Source organism: Aethalodelphis obliquidens, unplaced genomic scaffold, assembly GCF_003676395.1.
Source record: "Aethalodelphis obliquidens isolate GAN/ISIS:26980383/991018 unplaced genomic scaffold, ASM367639v1 scaffold21, whole genome shotgun sequence".
Lineage (NCBI taxonomy): Eukaryota > Metazoa > Chordata > Mammalia > Artiodactyla > Delphinidae > Aethalodelphis > Aethalodelphis obliquidens.
The window spans coordinates 603,170-617,715 of NW_020837965.1; the positions used below are offsets into that span (position 1 = coordinate 603,170).

Here is a 14,546-nt window from a genome sequence, read left to right on the forward strand (position 1 = left end):
ATTCTAATTTTCAAATGAAAGCTCAGAAGTTTTCACTGGCCATAAATAGTAGTAGTTTTCCTTGAAGTGACAGCCTCACCTTATTCATTTTTGAGAAAATGTCTGTCAAATATATCCAAGTCTAAATGACTAATGCCACTCAATTTTTCTTTCAAGTAAAAGTGGTATTCCATGAAAAAGCGGCTAGTTCATCATGCAACCCAATTGGCACTCATTCATTATGCACCAGTGTGCAGCAGAAATCCTCTATGAGCACTCCCCATTTTGTCACTCCCAACATTGAAGCCATGTACTTAAGGGTTATGATTTTAAAAAATAATGATCTTTGTTGCTGCGTCAAGGACATTTTGGAGTGACACTAGCTTTCTTTTTCCCAACTGTGGCTACATCATGGGGTAGAACACAGTGATTTCTAGTTTAATTCATGCTGAGGTACTAGCTGTACTCCAATGTTAACGCGATGAAAAAGGCAAATCACATCTTAGTGTTGTTATCTTAGTATTATTATGAAAACAGTTTAACTTGCAGCCCCTCAGAAAGTCTCAGAGAACCCCAAGGGTCCATGACCATACTTTTTTTTGTTTTTTGACCGCGCTGCGTCTTCGTTGCTGCGCGTGGGCTTTCTCTTGTGGTGAGCGGGGGCTACTCTTCATTGCGGTGCCGGCTTCTCATTGCGGTGGCTTCTCTTGTTGCGGAGCACGGGCTCTAGGCACACGGGCTCAGTAGTTGTGGCTCGCGGGCTCTAGAGCGCAGGCTCAGTAGTTGTGGCGCACGGGCTTAGTTGCTCCGCGGCATGTGAAATATTCCAGGACCAGGGCTCGAACCCGTGTCCCCTGCATTGGCAGGCGGACTCTAAACCACAGCACCACCAGGGACGTCCCCATGGACCATACTTTGAGAATCACTGTTTTAGGAAAAAGGAGACCAATTTAGGCTATGTGTGATTGTCTGTCTTTAACAGGTGTAGAGGTACAGCTTTTATACCTGCACTATATAATACGTATAGTACTAGATAATACTCTAATATATAATAGTTAATGCTTCTTTAGTACTTTACTATGTGCCAGGCACTTTTCTAAGGATGAATATATATATATAAATATGTGTATGTGTGTATACACTTATATACACTTAGATGTCTCCGTCCTTTACTTTCATTGTCTCATTTATATCCGCAAGAGTCCTATAAGGTAGATACTTTTATTATTGTCCCCATTTTAACAGAAAAGGAACCAGAAACACAGAGAGGTTGAGTGACTTGCTCAAGCTAATATCAGAACCAGGATTCAAAGCCATTCTCTAAGGCCAAGCTCTTCCTTTGTACCACTGAGTAATTAAACAAACCCCAGGAGGCACGTAGCCATTACCTGCTATGGGGGGATGGGAATAGATAGATCTTGAGGGAGGAGGCAGAGGAGTGGATAAGGCACCATTGCTGGGTATCATCTGGGTGCCTTGGCTGACCTCTGCCTTCTCTCCTTTGCCCTGGTAGGATGACATCCCGGGAGCAGCTGGTGCAGCAGGTGCTGCAGGAGCTGCAGGAGGCAGTGGAGTCCGAGGGCCTGGAGGGTCTCGTTGGTGCTGCTCTGGAGGCCAAGCAGGTCCTGTCTTCCTTCGCTCTCCCCACCGGCCGGGAGGGAGGCCCCGGCCCCCAGGTGCTGGAGGTGGACTCGGTGGCCCTGAGCCTGTACCCAGAGGATGCTCCCCGGAACATGTTGCCGCTGGTGTGCAAGGGCGAGGGCAGCCTGCTGTTCGAGGCGGCCAGCATGCTGTTGTGGGGCAACGCGGGCCTCAGCCTGGAGCTGCGGGCCCGCACGGTGGTGGAGATGCTGCTGCACCGGCACTACTACCTCCAGGGCATGATTGACTCCAAGGTGATGCTGCAGGCCGTGCGCTATTCCCTGTGCTCTGAGGAGTCCCCGGAGATGACCAGCCTGCCGTCCACCACGCTAGAGGCCATCTTTGATGCGGACGTCAAGGCCACCTGCTTTCCTAGCAGCTTCTCCAACGTGTGGCACTTGTACGCCCTCGCCTCCGTCCTTCAGCGCAACATCTACTCCATCTACCCCTTGCGCAACCTCAAGATCCGGCCATACTTTAACCGCGTCATCCGGCCCCGCCGCTGCGACCACATGCCCGCCACGCTGCACATCATGTGGGCCGGCCAGCCCCTCACCAGCCAGCTCTTCCGCCACCAGTACTTTGCCCCCGTGGTGGGGCTAGAGGAGGTGGAGGCTGAAAGTACCAGCCCCGGCCTGGCCCCGACTCCCACTGCCCTGGCCCCACTGCCCCCGCTCGCCAAGACCCTGGAGCTGCTCAACCGGGAACCTGGCCTCAGCTACTCCCACCTCGGTGAGCGCTACAGCATCACCAAGAGCACCTTCTACCGCTGGCGGCGGCAGTCCCAGGAGCACCGGCAGAAGGTGGCCACCCGCTTCTCGGCCAAGCACTTCCTGCAGGACAGCTTCCACCGCGGGGGTGTCGTGCCGCTGCAGCAGTTCCTCCAGAGGTTCCCCGAGATCTCCCGCTCCACCTATTATGCCTGGAAGCACGAGCTCTTGGGCTCTGGCGCCTGCCGGGCCCTGGGCCCCAAGGAGGAGCTGGCCATGGAGGAGCTGGAGAAGCTGCCGGAGCAGCAGGTTGCCAAGGGGCTGGGGTGCTCCTCGTCGGCCATGTCAAGCCCTGGAGTGGTCTTAATGCAGCGGGCCAAGTTGTACCTGGAGCACTGCATCTCCCTGAATACGCTGGTACCCTATCGCTGCTTCAAACGCAGGTTCCCCGGCATCTCCCGGTCCACCTACTACAATTGGCGCCGAAAGGCTCTCCGAAGAAACCCCAGCTTCAAGCCTGCACCAGCCCTCTCGGTAGCCGGGGCTTCCCAGCCAGCATCTGTTGGGGAAGAGGCCTTGCTCCCTTGGAAGGGTGAGGCAGGAGAAGGGGCAGGGAAAGCAACGGGTGGGGGGTCACCTGCCCCCCGGGAGTTCCTACCCCTGAGGATGCCCCTGTCCCGTTGGCAGAGGCGCCTGCGCAGGGCAGCCCGCAAGCAGGTGCTCAGTGGGCACCTCCCTTTCTGTCGCTTCCGCCTCCGCTACCCGAGCCTGTCTCCCTCCACCTTTTGGGTCTGGAAGAGTCTTGCCCGGGGCTGGCCCAGAAGTCTGTCCAAGCTCCAGATACAGGCCCCCAGCTTGGGCAAAGGGGGCATGAAGGAAGCGGAGGAGAAACGGGAGAAAGAAGCTGGTAGGAATGTGACAGCTGCCATGGCCCCACCTTCAGGGACCCTGCAGATGGCGGCTTCTCCAGGAGAGGATCCAGGGAAGGCCCTGGGAGGGCCTTCAAGAGAGGGGGCCCTGCAAGAGGGGGCCACGGCCCAGGGCCGGCCCCCCAGTGGGTCCCTGTCCAGCCACCCTGTGGTGGCAGCAGCGGCGGGTGGCAGGGACGGCCAGGTGCTGGTGATGGACGTGCTCGCCACCACGAAGTTCAAGGCCCAGGCCAAGCTGTTCCTGCAGAGGCGCTTCCAGTCCAAGAGCTTCCCCTCCTACAAGGAGTTCAGCGCCCTCTTCCCCCTCACCGCCCGCTCTACCTACTACATGTGGAAGCGCGCCCTCTACGACGGCCTCACCCTGGTGGATGGCTGACGGGGAGGTATGGAAGGGGCTGGGAGGAAGGAGGACCACTTTGGAGAAGGTCAGAGACCTGAGTTGCACCCCCCTGGCTTGGCCAGGATCCCTTTTGCTCTCACAGCATCGACCCTGAATCCAAGGGCAGCTTCGTGTTGTTTCCCAGCTCCAGGGCAGAGAGAGCCAGAGATCAGCCATCTTGGCGCCCTGCAGAGAGCTACAGGACCAGAGATATTCTCTTCAGTTGTTTACCATTCTTATTTTTGTTATTGTGTCTTGGTTTTAGTCTTTTGATTCAAGTGCGTTGGCTGGGCCCCCTTGCTGGTGTTGGAAGCTGTATGTATGTGGGGACCCGAAGCAGGGTTGGTTAGCCAAAGCTGCTTTCAGCTTTTCCCCGGGACAAAAGGAGTACTGTAGCATGGCCGTCTGTCCCATTGGGTAGAATATATGTCTTCAGTTCCTTTTGGGGGTTGGCACCCCCCTTACTCAAAGATGTTTCCCAGAGGAACATTAAGAGACCAGATGTGGAGCAGGTCATGGCTTCTGCCTGGTGGCCCTAAGGGAGAGGGTGCCAGGCTCAGTGTGAGCAGAAGCAGGGATGTAGAGAAAGAACCAAGTTGGCCTCTAGGGGAGCACTGAAGCTGGCCTGTCCGTTGTGAGGCGTGTGGTGAAGGACTTGGGGAGAGGGCCTTGGGTCTCTACTTGCTGGTGCATCTGCTGTGGACCCCGCAGTCCTTGGCCAGCCCGGCTGGCCCTTGTTTTTCTGTTGAGCTCCTCCTCAGAGCCTGTGCCCCATCTCCAGTGAGAGACCACACAGTGGCCACGGAGGCAAGAGACTGAATTTGCATTGTCCAAGAGTGAAGTTGGAAAACCAAAGAAATAAAGTGATGTGGTGCTCACAGCCCTTGGTCTCTGGTATTTGTTTTGTCCCATGTGACTGCCCATTCCCACGTTCCCTTTTGGTTTAAGGAGCAGAGAGTGACCATTTCTCTCCCTTGATGTTCCCATGTCCAGGACTTGGAGGATGGAGGGATTACTCTGGGGTTTCTGCTTAGAACTGGTTATTGACCTTGGGTGTTCTTCCCTCTGGGGGCAGGGCTATGGCTGCCTGGAGAGATACTTCCCAACAATGGGAGAAAACTGGCCAACTCAGTGTGCTCAGAGGTCAGGCCAGCGTGAGGGTCAAAGTCTGTGTCAGGTTTCTATTCAGTCCTTGTGATGCACCCCGGCAGGCTAGGCCCAGCCACAGGTAAGGAAATGGAGCTTCAGTGTGGTTCCCTCACACGCCCCCTCCAGCAGGACTGAGTATTAAGGCCAGGCCTTTGCTTGTTGGGATGCCACATCCTTGGGGAAGACGTTCCCTTAGGCCCTTTCTCCCCGTGTCTAGGTATTCTGCAGTAGCTGTCATCCTCATGGTCTTGGGGAGTCATTCTTGGTTCTGCTGTTTTTTGACCCCACATCCAATCCATCAGCGAGTCCTGTTGACTCTGACTTTAAAGTATGCCCAGAATCCTCCCCTTCACGCTGCTGCCACCACCATCTCTCCTGGCCCACATCTCAGGTTCTACCTGCCTCTTCCTTCCACTCTTGTCCCACACAATCCACTCTCGAGGCGCAGCCAGAGAGATCTTTAAGTGAAATCTGATTCTGTCACTTTCCTGTCTGAAAGGTGTCAGTGGCTTCCCTTCACTCTTAGAATTCCATGCACTGCCTTACAAAGTCCTTCATAAACTGGCCCCTGACTATCTTTCCTGCCTCTGGTCCCTCTGTTGCCTTTACCCACCACATCCAGCCACACTGGCTGCCTCTGATCTTGAATGTGCTAGGCTTACTCTCCCTTTAAGAGCCTTCGCATCTGTTCCTTTGGCCTAGAGTGCTTTTCCCTGTTACCTTCACAGGGCAGGCTCCTTAACCTTCAGGTATGAGTCACTGCCGCATATCCCTTCTACATTCTCTACATGGTGCCTATTCCCATGTGTTTTTGTTGTTTATTTGCTTATTTGCGTATGTCCCCCCCACCCCCCCACCTCCTTAGGGCATAAACTCCATGAAAAGCAGGGCTCTTCCCTGACTGGCTCACACCACTGTATTCCCAGCAGGTAGATTAGTTTCTGACACACAGTTGGTGCTACAATTTGTTGAAAGAAGGAAGGAATGAAACGGGGCCACTGTGATGTCCTGCTGTTATTCTTTGCCATTTGTTTTTTTAAAATCAAACCTAATCCTAACTATTTCTCATTGTCCATATTTCTCCGTCCCTGCAGCTACCACCTCATGTAGGCCAGCAGCTGCTCTCATCTCTGATACTTGAATGGTTTCCAAATTGACTCTGCCTCCACTCAAACTATTCCAGCCCCCCCAACAAAGTCCAGAATGATCTCACTGAAACCTAAATCTGACTTGTTACTAGATTTCCCATTACCCTTAGCGCAAGATCCAAACGCTAATGAGGCCCCCCAGCTTGATCCCTACCAACCTCTAGGCTTATTTTTCCCCACTGACCCCTCATGCTGTAGCCCTCACCCAGACTGGCCTTGCCTCCTACCTGCTTTTCCAGGAATCATGCAGCATTGTTATGGCATTGTCTCTGCCTGTCTTTCTCTGTGGGGTCTCCACTGAACCCCCAGCCCCGTTGTAGTCGCTTGGTAGTCCCTTAACGTTTAGTGAAGAGATTGGACAAGTGATGTTCCTGCCTGGCCTGCGATGGCTACCTACAGCCAGCAGGTGGCACTCCGGTGCAGCAGGAGACAAAGTCTGGGTTCCCAGTAGGAAACAGTATCACGCTGTTTCCAACCACAGCCTACCACCCTTACTGCCTCAGCTCTCAGAGGGTGGCAGCATCTTCCGTCCTGTGAAATGCCCTGGTTGGAGCTCAGATTCTCCTGTTTGCTCCCTTCCTGCACGGTCAGAACCACAGCAGATCTGATACCTGGAGCAGTGTCTCACAATGGGGTCTAAAAACCACCTGGATCTCAGTCCCTGGGGGAGCTTGTTAGGAGTGTGGACTCCAGGGCTCCACCTGGACCTACTGATTTAGACATTGGAGAAGCAGTATATGCTTCTCCAATGAGGAGCGAGGTAGTCTACCTTGCTGTGCCTCACTTTCTCTATAAATGGGATTATAGTAACGCCTATAATATAGTATGTTGCACGTAGTAATGCTCGGTGAGGATTTACTATTGGTAACAATGATGTCCAGTCTGAGAACCCCTGGGAATCTAATTCCTGTTTTCTAGGAGGAAGCTAATGCCTAAGGAGATTCTTGCTCAAGGTTACTCTCTAGATGATTAAAAACACTCCTGTCCCAAGATGTAAAGTTCCTTTTGTCAGAGGCCAGCACTGAGCCCAAATCCACAGGGAGACACTTTAGCTTCTGTTGGAAAAGAATTAAGAAAAATGATATGTCAATATTTATTGATTTGGAAAAGGTTTTATAAGTATGGTTATATTATTCTTCTGCAGAAAGCTGTCTCCTTTATAACCTTCTTAGAAAGGCAGAAATACCTAAGCAGTGACCATATTTGCTAAGAATACTTCATGCTGATTTTGAAGTTGACATTTGTTGAAATTATTTGTATTTTTTTGTGCCACTTTCTATCTCAGATGCAAATGTGGAAAGAAATTCCAGTGAAGTGAACAATGTTTGAATAAAGGGAGAAAACAGAATATGTGAGGTTAGCTTCTCACATTTGGTACTGTTGTAAGGTGACAACGGGTTCTAAAATTTTGAATATAAAAGCTTCACCCTAAAAAAACAATCAGGTGAAACATGAATAATTAAAAGACATTCAGTATCCATATGTTTATCGCCTGGGGCGGGGATCCTCTATTTTGGTGGAGATTGTCTTGTCTACCTTCATGCATGGGTTTGCTCCTCAAATATTTCTGAAGTCCAGCACTCAGACCCTTGGGTGACTCTTGGGCCCTGAGCATCACCTCATATCTCACCTGCCTCTCCTGGCTGTTCCACCCTTATCTCAGTCTCACCAACCACCAATCTGGGCTCACCCCCCAACACCCACCAATCTGCTCTTCTCTCAGTGTTTTTTTTTGTTTTTTTGTTTTTACCATGGTTGCTGCCAGAGTCAGGTTATCAGATGAACTGGCCAGAAAGCTGGTTGTCATCCTAGAATTTTCTCTCCTCCACATCTCCATTGCAGAAGGACCGTAGGAACACTGCAGGCTTCCAGTGTTTCCGCATTGCCGGATTATCACAAGGAAGAGAATTTGATTGGTCCAGGCCATTCTCATCCTTTCATCTGAGCACAGCTCTCATGCCAGGTTGCATCTCAAGTCTGGTCCAATCGTCTGTGGCTGAGGTGCTGGATCAAGCCTTGCTCACCAAAGGGGTCTGGCAGATGTAATAGGCTCCTAGCCAGCAACCCATGATAGGCTGAGCCTGTGCTGTAAGGTGAGGATACAGAACCATCTGACCTCAGCTCGTGTCCTCGTAAAGGCCTTGGTTTACTGGCAGCTGAGATCTGATTCAATACGACAGAGGCTTTCGTACGGAATGCAGTGGGGTCACAAGGAAGCATATGCCGGCTTTGGCATCTCATAGCTCATCTGGACCCCCTCCCAACTTGTAGCTTCCTAGGGCCACCTCTTCTCTGAGAAATGTAGGCTGCCTGGGGGTCTCGGAAATGCCTCAATTGCTTCTCAAATGACTCTGGATGCTGGTTGTAAAAACTCACCCCAGTTTGGTGGCTGTCATGGGAGGATGGGAACTGAGGGACAGGCGCCCTGACACAAGGCAGTTGTTAAGGTGGGGCTGGAAGGCCCAGGGGGTGTGGGCGAGGGGAACCTGCTCTGGCCCTGGGTGCTGTCTGCTCATCTCACTGGTCTGACTTCCAGCAGGAAGGTTCTAGTATGATTTCCCCTCCCCAACTGAGGATGCCAGTAGGTTGTCACTACAGGTTCCTAAATATTGCCGTTACCGGTTTATCTCACGGAAGGGGAGGAGGAAGCTTTCAGGGAGATGAGAAGCAGCAGAAAGTAGGTTTAACGGTATAAAAAAAATTTTCCATGGAAAATGACTTTGAAAATAGCATGAAATCTGCTTAACTCTAGCGGCTCTGCCAGGCAGAGAGAGCTGGAGGGGGACCTAGATCCGAGGGCAGCCAGGAAGAGTTGGGGCAGACAGCTGCTCACGGATGGCCCTCCACTTGCGGAAACCGCAGGGATGATGGAGGGCGAAAGGCTGCAGGTGATCCTCCCCATGTGTCACCTGGGCTAGACTGCAGCTCCCAGGATGCAGGCTGGTGGGAGGCCAGCAACAGGGAGGAGGGAAAGCACAGGCTGTGGGGAGTCAGGGAGGTATTTGGGGAGCACCTGAGCGCCTTTGCGTTCTGCCTGTCCCCAGCCGAGTCCGGCTCAGAAGGGTCAATGCAGTTTTATGGCTCATACGTGTTGACAGTCAGCCAAGCTCAGTTTCTAGACCCCTTGACTTTGGGCAGAGTTCTCTGTTGTCATTTAAGACGGAATTAGGGGACAGCGAGGGGGTATAGCTAGGCTGCATTGCAGTACCCAGGACAGGGGCTGGTGGCTGTGGAGTCCTTCGCTCCTCGGACCTCACCTTCGTGGGGACAGGAGGGAGGCTGGTATCTTTGGGATGTTCAGTACTTAAAAAAAAAATTAATTAATTTTTGGCTGCGTCGGGTCCTCGCTGCTGCGTGCAGGCTTTCTCTAGTTACGGTGAGCAGGGGCTACTCTTCGTTGTGGTGCGCGGGCTTCTCATTTTGGTGGCTTCTCGTTGTGGAGCATGAGCTCTAGGCATGCAGGCTTCAGTAGTTGTGGCACGTGGGCTCAGTAGTTGTGGCTCGTGGCCTCTAACGTGCAGGCTCAGTAGTTGTGGCGCATGGGCTTAAGTTGCTCCGCGGCTTGTGGGATCTTCCCAGACCAGGGCTTGAATTGTGTCCCCTGCATTGGCAGGTGGGCTCTCAACCACTGTGCCACCAGGGAAGTCCAAGGGATATTCAGTACTTCATTCATTCAGTCAGTCCACATTTGTTGGGGCCTAGAGGCGAGGGAGAGGAAGTATACAAAGCTTGATAAGACCTAGCGCCCCTTGGAGTGGTTTAGAAACATTGACTATATAACTGGTTCTCAATCCTAAATCCAGAGGTTCTCAGGGGTCCAGTAAGCGTAGTTTGCAATTTTATGTCTTTGTTCAGGATCTTAGATGATAATCTGAAATCATTTTATTAGAGAGATAAAGGCAGAGGCCTTTTACAATGATAAGTTGCCATTGAATGACATCTCAGTGCAATAAGGCTTTGGTTTTTAAAGTCAGTCTCTTGAACCAGGGACTTGTTTTATGTTATGAGCTGTAACAGAGGGAGGCAATGATGCTATGGGGTACAAGGGAGCAAGCCTGCCTCTGCTTGAGGATTGGGGAAAGATTTCTGGAAAAGCCTCTTAAAAGGCTCATAGGATCACCGTGTGGGGGTGAGTCGGGGAGGAAGGAACTGAGGAGAGTGAAAGGCCTGGAGCTGGGAAAAACCCCAAGAGAGCAGGATTTTGCTACAGCCGTTGGCCCCGGCACCTCGATGAAGCCCCAAATCATCTAAAAATATCAGCTTCTTAAAAATTACCATGTCATGTTGGTAGCTTGAAAATGGCCACGATGGAGTATTTCCACTGCAGAACCGGCAAATCCTACAAATCAGCCAGATGTGCTGGAGCGCCCTCAGATGTCCTGTGACATCGCTTGGGGTCTTTCCTCTCCCTGGAACACTCTTCCCTAGATCTTTACAAAACTGGCTCTTGTCAGTCCCTTAAGCCAAAGTCATGTCACCTGTTCAGAGAGGCCCTCCCTGATCCCTCCACCTCACTTGGGCCCCGGTCACTATTACCACATCCCTTCATGGCCGTCATCACCGTCTGAAACAGTTGTTTTCTGCATCACTGTCCATCTCCCCCACTGGAATGCAAGCCCCCAGAGAGTGGAAACTCATCTGACTTGTTCATTGCTTTATGCCTCTGACCAGAACAGGGCCTGGCCCATGGTATGTGCGCAAAAATATTTATTGAACTGCGAAAAGAGCGGGTTTGGAGTGGGAGGCTGCTTCCTCCTGGGCCCTGTGCCAGGGACCCCCTGTGGCTTTCAGTGGAAAGGCTGATGCCAGGTACTGGCCTGCTCTTGGCCAGGCCACACTGGGGATGATACAGGAGAGGGAGGGGGCAGGGGAGGGGGAGGAGGAGGAAAGTCTCTATTGCTTTAGAAGCTCCTGCAGGAGGTGGGAATGGGCAAACCCATCAGATCCTTGTCTTAGGGATAGTGTTGCCAGATTCAGCAAATAGAAATAGGAGATGCCCAATTAAATGTTAATTTCAGGTAAACAAATAATGCTTTAGTGTAAGTATGTTCTATGCAATATTTGAGACATACACTAAAAAATTATTCATTGTTTATCTGAAATTGAGATTGAACTGGGTGTCCTATATTTTATCTGGCAGCCCTACTCAGAGAGTCAGCAGTGATGTGCTGGCGGGCGCTCCCTGAGCCCTCTGGTCTTAGTATTATCCTCCCCGCTCCCAGCCAAGAGCTGTTGCCAGTTCTCTCTGGGCTGTGGGAGGATGGCAGGGGTCCCCCACCTCCATCTTTCTCCCCATGTATCCAGAGAGGTACTGAGCAGCTTGACTTTGACCACTCTGAGTGGCTTTCACCTGAAGCCCATCTGGAGCGAGCCGTGGGCTGACCGTGGACCTCAATGTGGTTAAACATTACAGTCACCTGGGTGCTTTTATTTTTTATTTTTATTTTTGGCCATGTCGCGCAGCTTGCGGGATCTTAATTCTCCGACCAGGGATTGAACTCGTGCCCCCTGCAGTGGAAGCGTGGAGTCCTAACCACTGGACTGCCTGGGAATTCCCACCTGAGTGTTTTTAAACTGGCTTTGCCCAAGCTCAGTTGCAGGCCAATTCTATCAGAACCTCTGCATGATCTCAGTAACCTGCCTTATGATTTTACCTTCTGAATAGCTCTAAAATCTGCCCACTTCTCCCCACTTCCATCATCATATATTGGACTGTATTGTACCCTGAACCAACCCTCCCCAGGTACATTCTAGCCCCTTCTAGTCTGTTCTTCATGCTGCCACAAAGAGGGCTTTTTTGAAACACACGTCACTGAACACGTCACATCCCTTGCTTAAAATCCTTCAAGGCCATACCTTTTTTCTTAGGAAAAAGATCAAAGCAATAAATTTACAGTGGAGAAACGTGACAGACACCAATGAAATCAAGTGATTGAGGTTAGCAATACCAGTAATAAGACATACTACGTCTATGCAATTCTTGCCAGAAATTCATAACCTTGATCTAACCCTGAGAAAACATCAGACAAGCTGAAATTGAGAGACATTGTACATAATAAATGATGAGTACTCTTCAAAGGTCTGAAGTTTATAAAGAATAAAACTGGAACTGTTACAGACTGGAGGAGACTAAGGAGACACAACAAACAGATGTAATGTGGACTCTGGATTGGATCCTGGAACAGAAAAATGAGATTAGGGGAAAGTTGGGTGAAATTTTAGTAAGTGCTGTAGTTTAGTTAGTAGTATCGTACCAATGTTATTTTCCTGGTTATGATAACTGTACATACCCATGCAAGCTGTTAATCTTAGGGGGAATTAGGTGAAGGGTAGATGGGAATTCTCTGTACTATTTTTGCAACTTTTCTATAGGTTTAAAATGATTTCAAAATAAAAAGTTAAAAAGAAAATCCTTTAAGTCTTGTTAAGGTATAAGACTGCTAGAAAATGGATTTTGGGCTTCTGGAAGACCAAGAAAGAGGGAGGTCTAGGGACAGGCCCGTCATGTGGTACCTCTCAATGATACCTGGTAGATGGTCCCTGCTCTCCTTCCTGGTCTATTCTTAAGCAAAATTTTATATAGGAGCTATTGTCTCTAAAGTATTGGACTGGGGTATATATGGTGTCAAGCCTACTGGGGGTCTGACTGTGGTCAGCATTTTCAAGTTCCAAGAATTTGATTTTCCAAAGTTAGTAAATTCTTGGTAGTCAGGATTGAAACTTAGAACCCCTGGCCTTGTGTCCTGTGGGAATAAACATACCTTTGCAGCCAACAAATAAGTATTCAACAAACTTACTGAGTAACTGCTGTGTGTAAGGTTCTATACTAGGCATCAGATTTGCAAAGATGCATACATGTTCTTACAGTTGATAAGAAAATGTGCTAAGGACATGAACTAGAAATTCACAAAAGAAAATTTCAAATGATCAATAAACATTTAAATGTGTGGGAAAAAGTATTAGCAGCCTGGAGTATCTTTCATTATGTGAAAATTTCAAGCTCATCTCACTTCACTAGATTTCTTTTCATAGATATTGTTATCTAGATGTAAATATCTGTATGCAAATAAATGAAGAAAATGTAAGGAAAAAAAAAAGAAAGAAAATCCTTAACACAGCCTCAAGGGCTCAGCATTGTCTAGCCCTGGTCTGCCTCTTCCACGGTCTCAGATCACTCTCCCTGACATACAAGCCTTTCACATGCTGTGGCCTTTCAGAGGAAAGATTGTCTCTGCCTGCAATGCTTCCCCGTCGCCCCTTTCCCTGCTCAGACCTCAGAGTTCAACCAATGCCCCCCTTCCTGGTCTCTCTCTTTTTTTTAAATTAAAGTATAGTTGATTTACAATGTTGGGTTAGTTTCAGGTGTACAGCAAAGTGATTCAGTGATTCTTTTTATAAATACATGTATACATACTTATATATATTCTTTTTATACATATATATGTATATATATACATATATATATTCTTTTTCAGATTCTTTTCCCTTATAGATTATTACAAGATACTGAGTATAGTTCCCTGTGCTATACAGTAGGTCCTTGTTATTTATCTATTTTATATATAGTAGTGTGTATATGTTAATCCCAAACTCCTAATTTATCCCTCCCCCTCTTTCCCCTTTGGTAACCATAGGTTTGTGTTCTATGTCTGTGAGTCCATTTCTGTTTTGTAAATAAGTTCATTTGTATCATTTTTTAGATTCCACATATAAACAGTATCATATGATATTTGTCTTTTTCTCTGGTTTGCTTCACTTAGTATGATAATCTCTAGGTCCATCCATGTTGCTGCAAATGGCATTATTTCATTCTTTTTTTATGGCTGAGTAATATTCCACTGAATATATATACCACATCTTCCCCCTCCCTGGTCTCTTAAGAGCCTTGTCATTCTTGGTTCTCATGGGCTGTCTGCTGGAGCTCTCACTGCAATTCTCATTAGCACAGTAAGGCAGTGGTTCTTGTCCTTAGAATCACCTGGGGAATGGTGAAAACTTCTGGTGACTTTGATGGGAGTGTGAATAGATTTACCCACTTAGGAAAACTGTATGGCAATATCTATTAAAGATATTTAATAGGTGAACATATACATGCCCTATGACCTGGGAATTCTACTCCTAAGTATATACCTGAGAGAATGTAAACATATGTTCAGAAAAACATGAAGCATACATCTTTTTTTTGTTTTTTGGGTTTTTTTTTGCGGTACGCAGGACTCTTACTGTTGTGGCCTCTCCCATTATGGAGCACAGGCTCCGGACGCGCAGGCTCAGCGGCCATGGCTCACAGGTCCAGCCGCTCCACAGCATGTGGGATCTTCCCGGACCGGGGCACAAACCCGCGTCCCCTGCATCGGCAGGCGGACTCTCAACCACTGCGTCACCAGGGAAGCCCACTTTTTTTTTTTTTTTTTAAATAAATTTATTTAGTTTTGGCTGTGTTGGGTCTTTGTTGCTGCGCGCGGGCTTTCTCTAGTTACGGCGAGCGGGGGCTACTCTGTTGCGGTGCGCGGGCTTCTCATTGCGGTGGCTTCTCTTGTTGTGGAGCACAGGCTCTAAGCACGCGGGCTTCAGTAGTTGTGGCACGCGGGCTCAGTAGTTGTGGCTCATG

At 49.4% G+C, this 14,546-nt stretch overlaps 1 protein-coding gene across 1 annotated transcript; it reads left to right on the forward strand.

Annotated features, from left to right (window-relative positions):
* Positions 1 to 1,493: 1,493 nt before the first annotated feature.
* Positions 1,494 to 3,635, forward strand: VRTN (vertebrae development associated). Its single transcript, XM_027120827.1, has one exon. It carries the CDS (start codon positions 1,494 to 1,496, stop codon positions 3,633 to 3,635), a length of 2,142 nt encoding a protein of 713 aa, XP_026976628.1.
* The last annotated feature ends 10,911 nt before the right edge of the window (positions 3,636 to 14,546 follow it).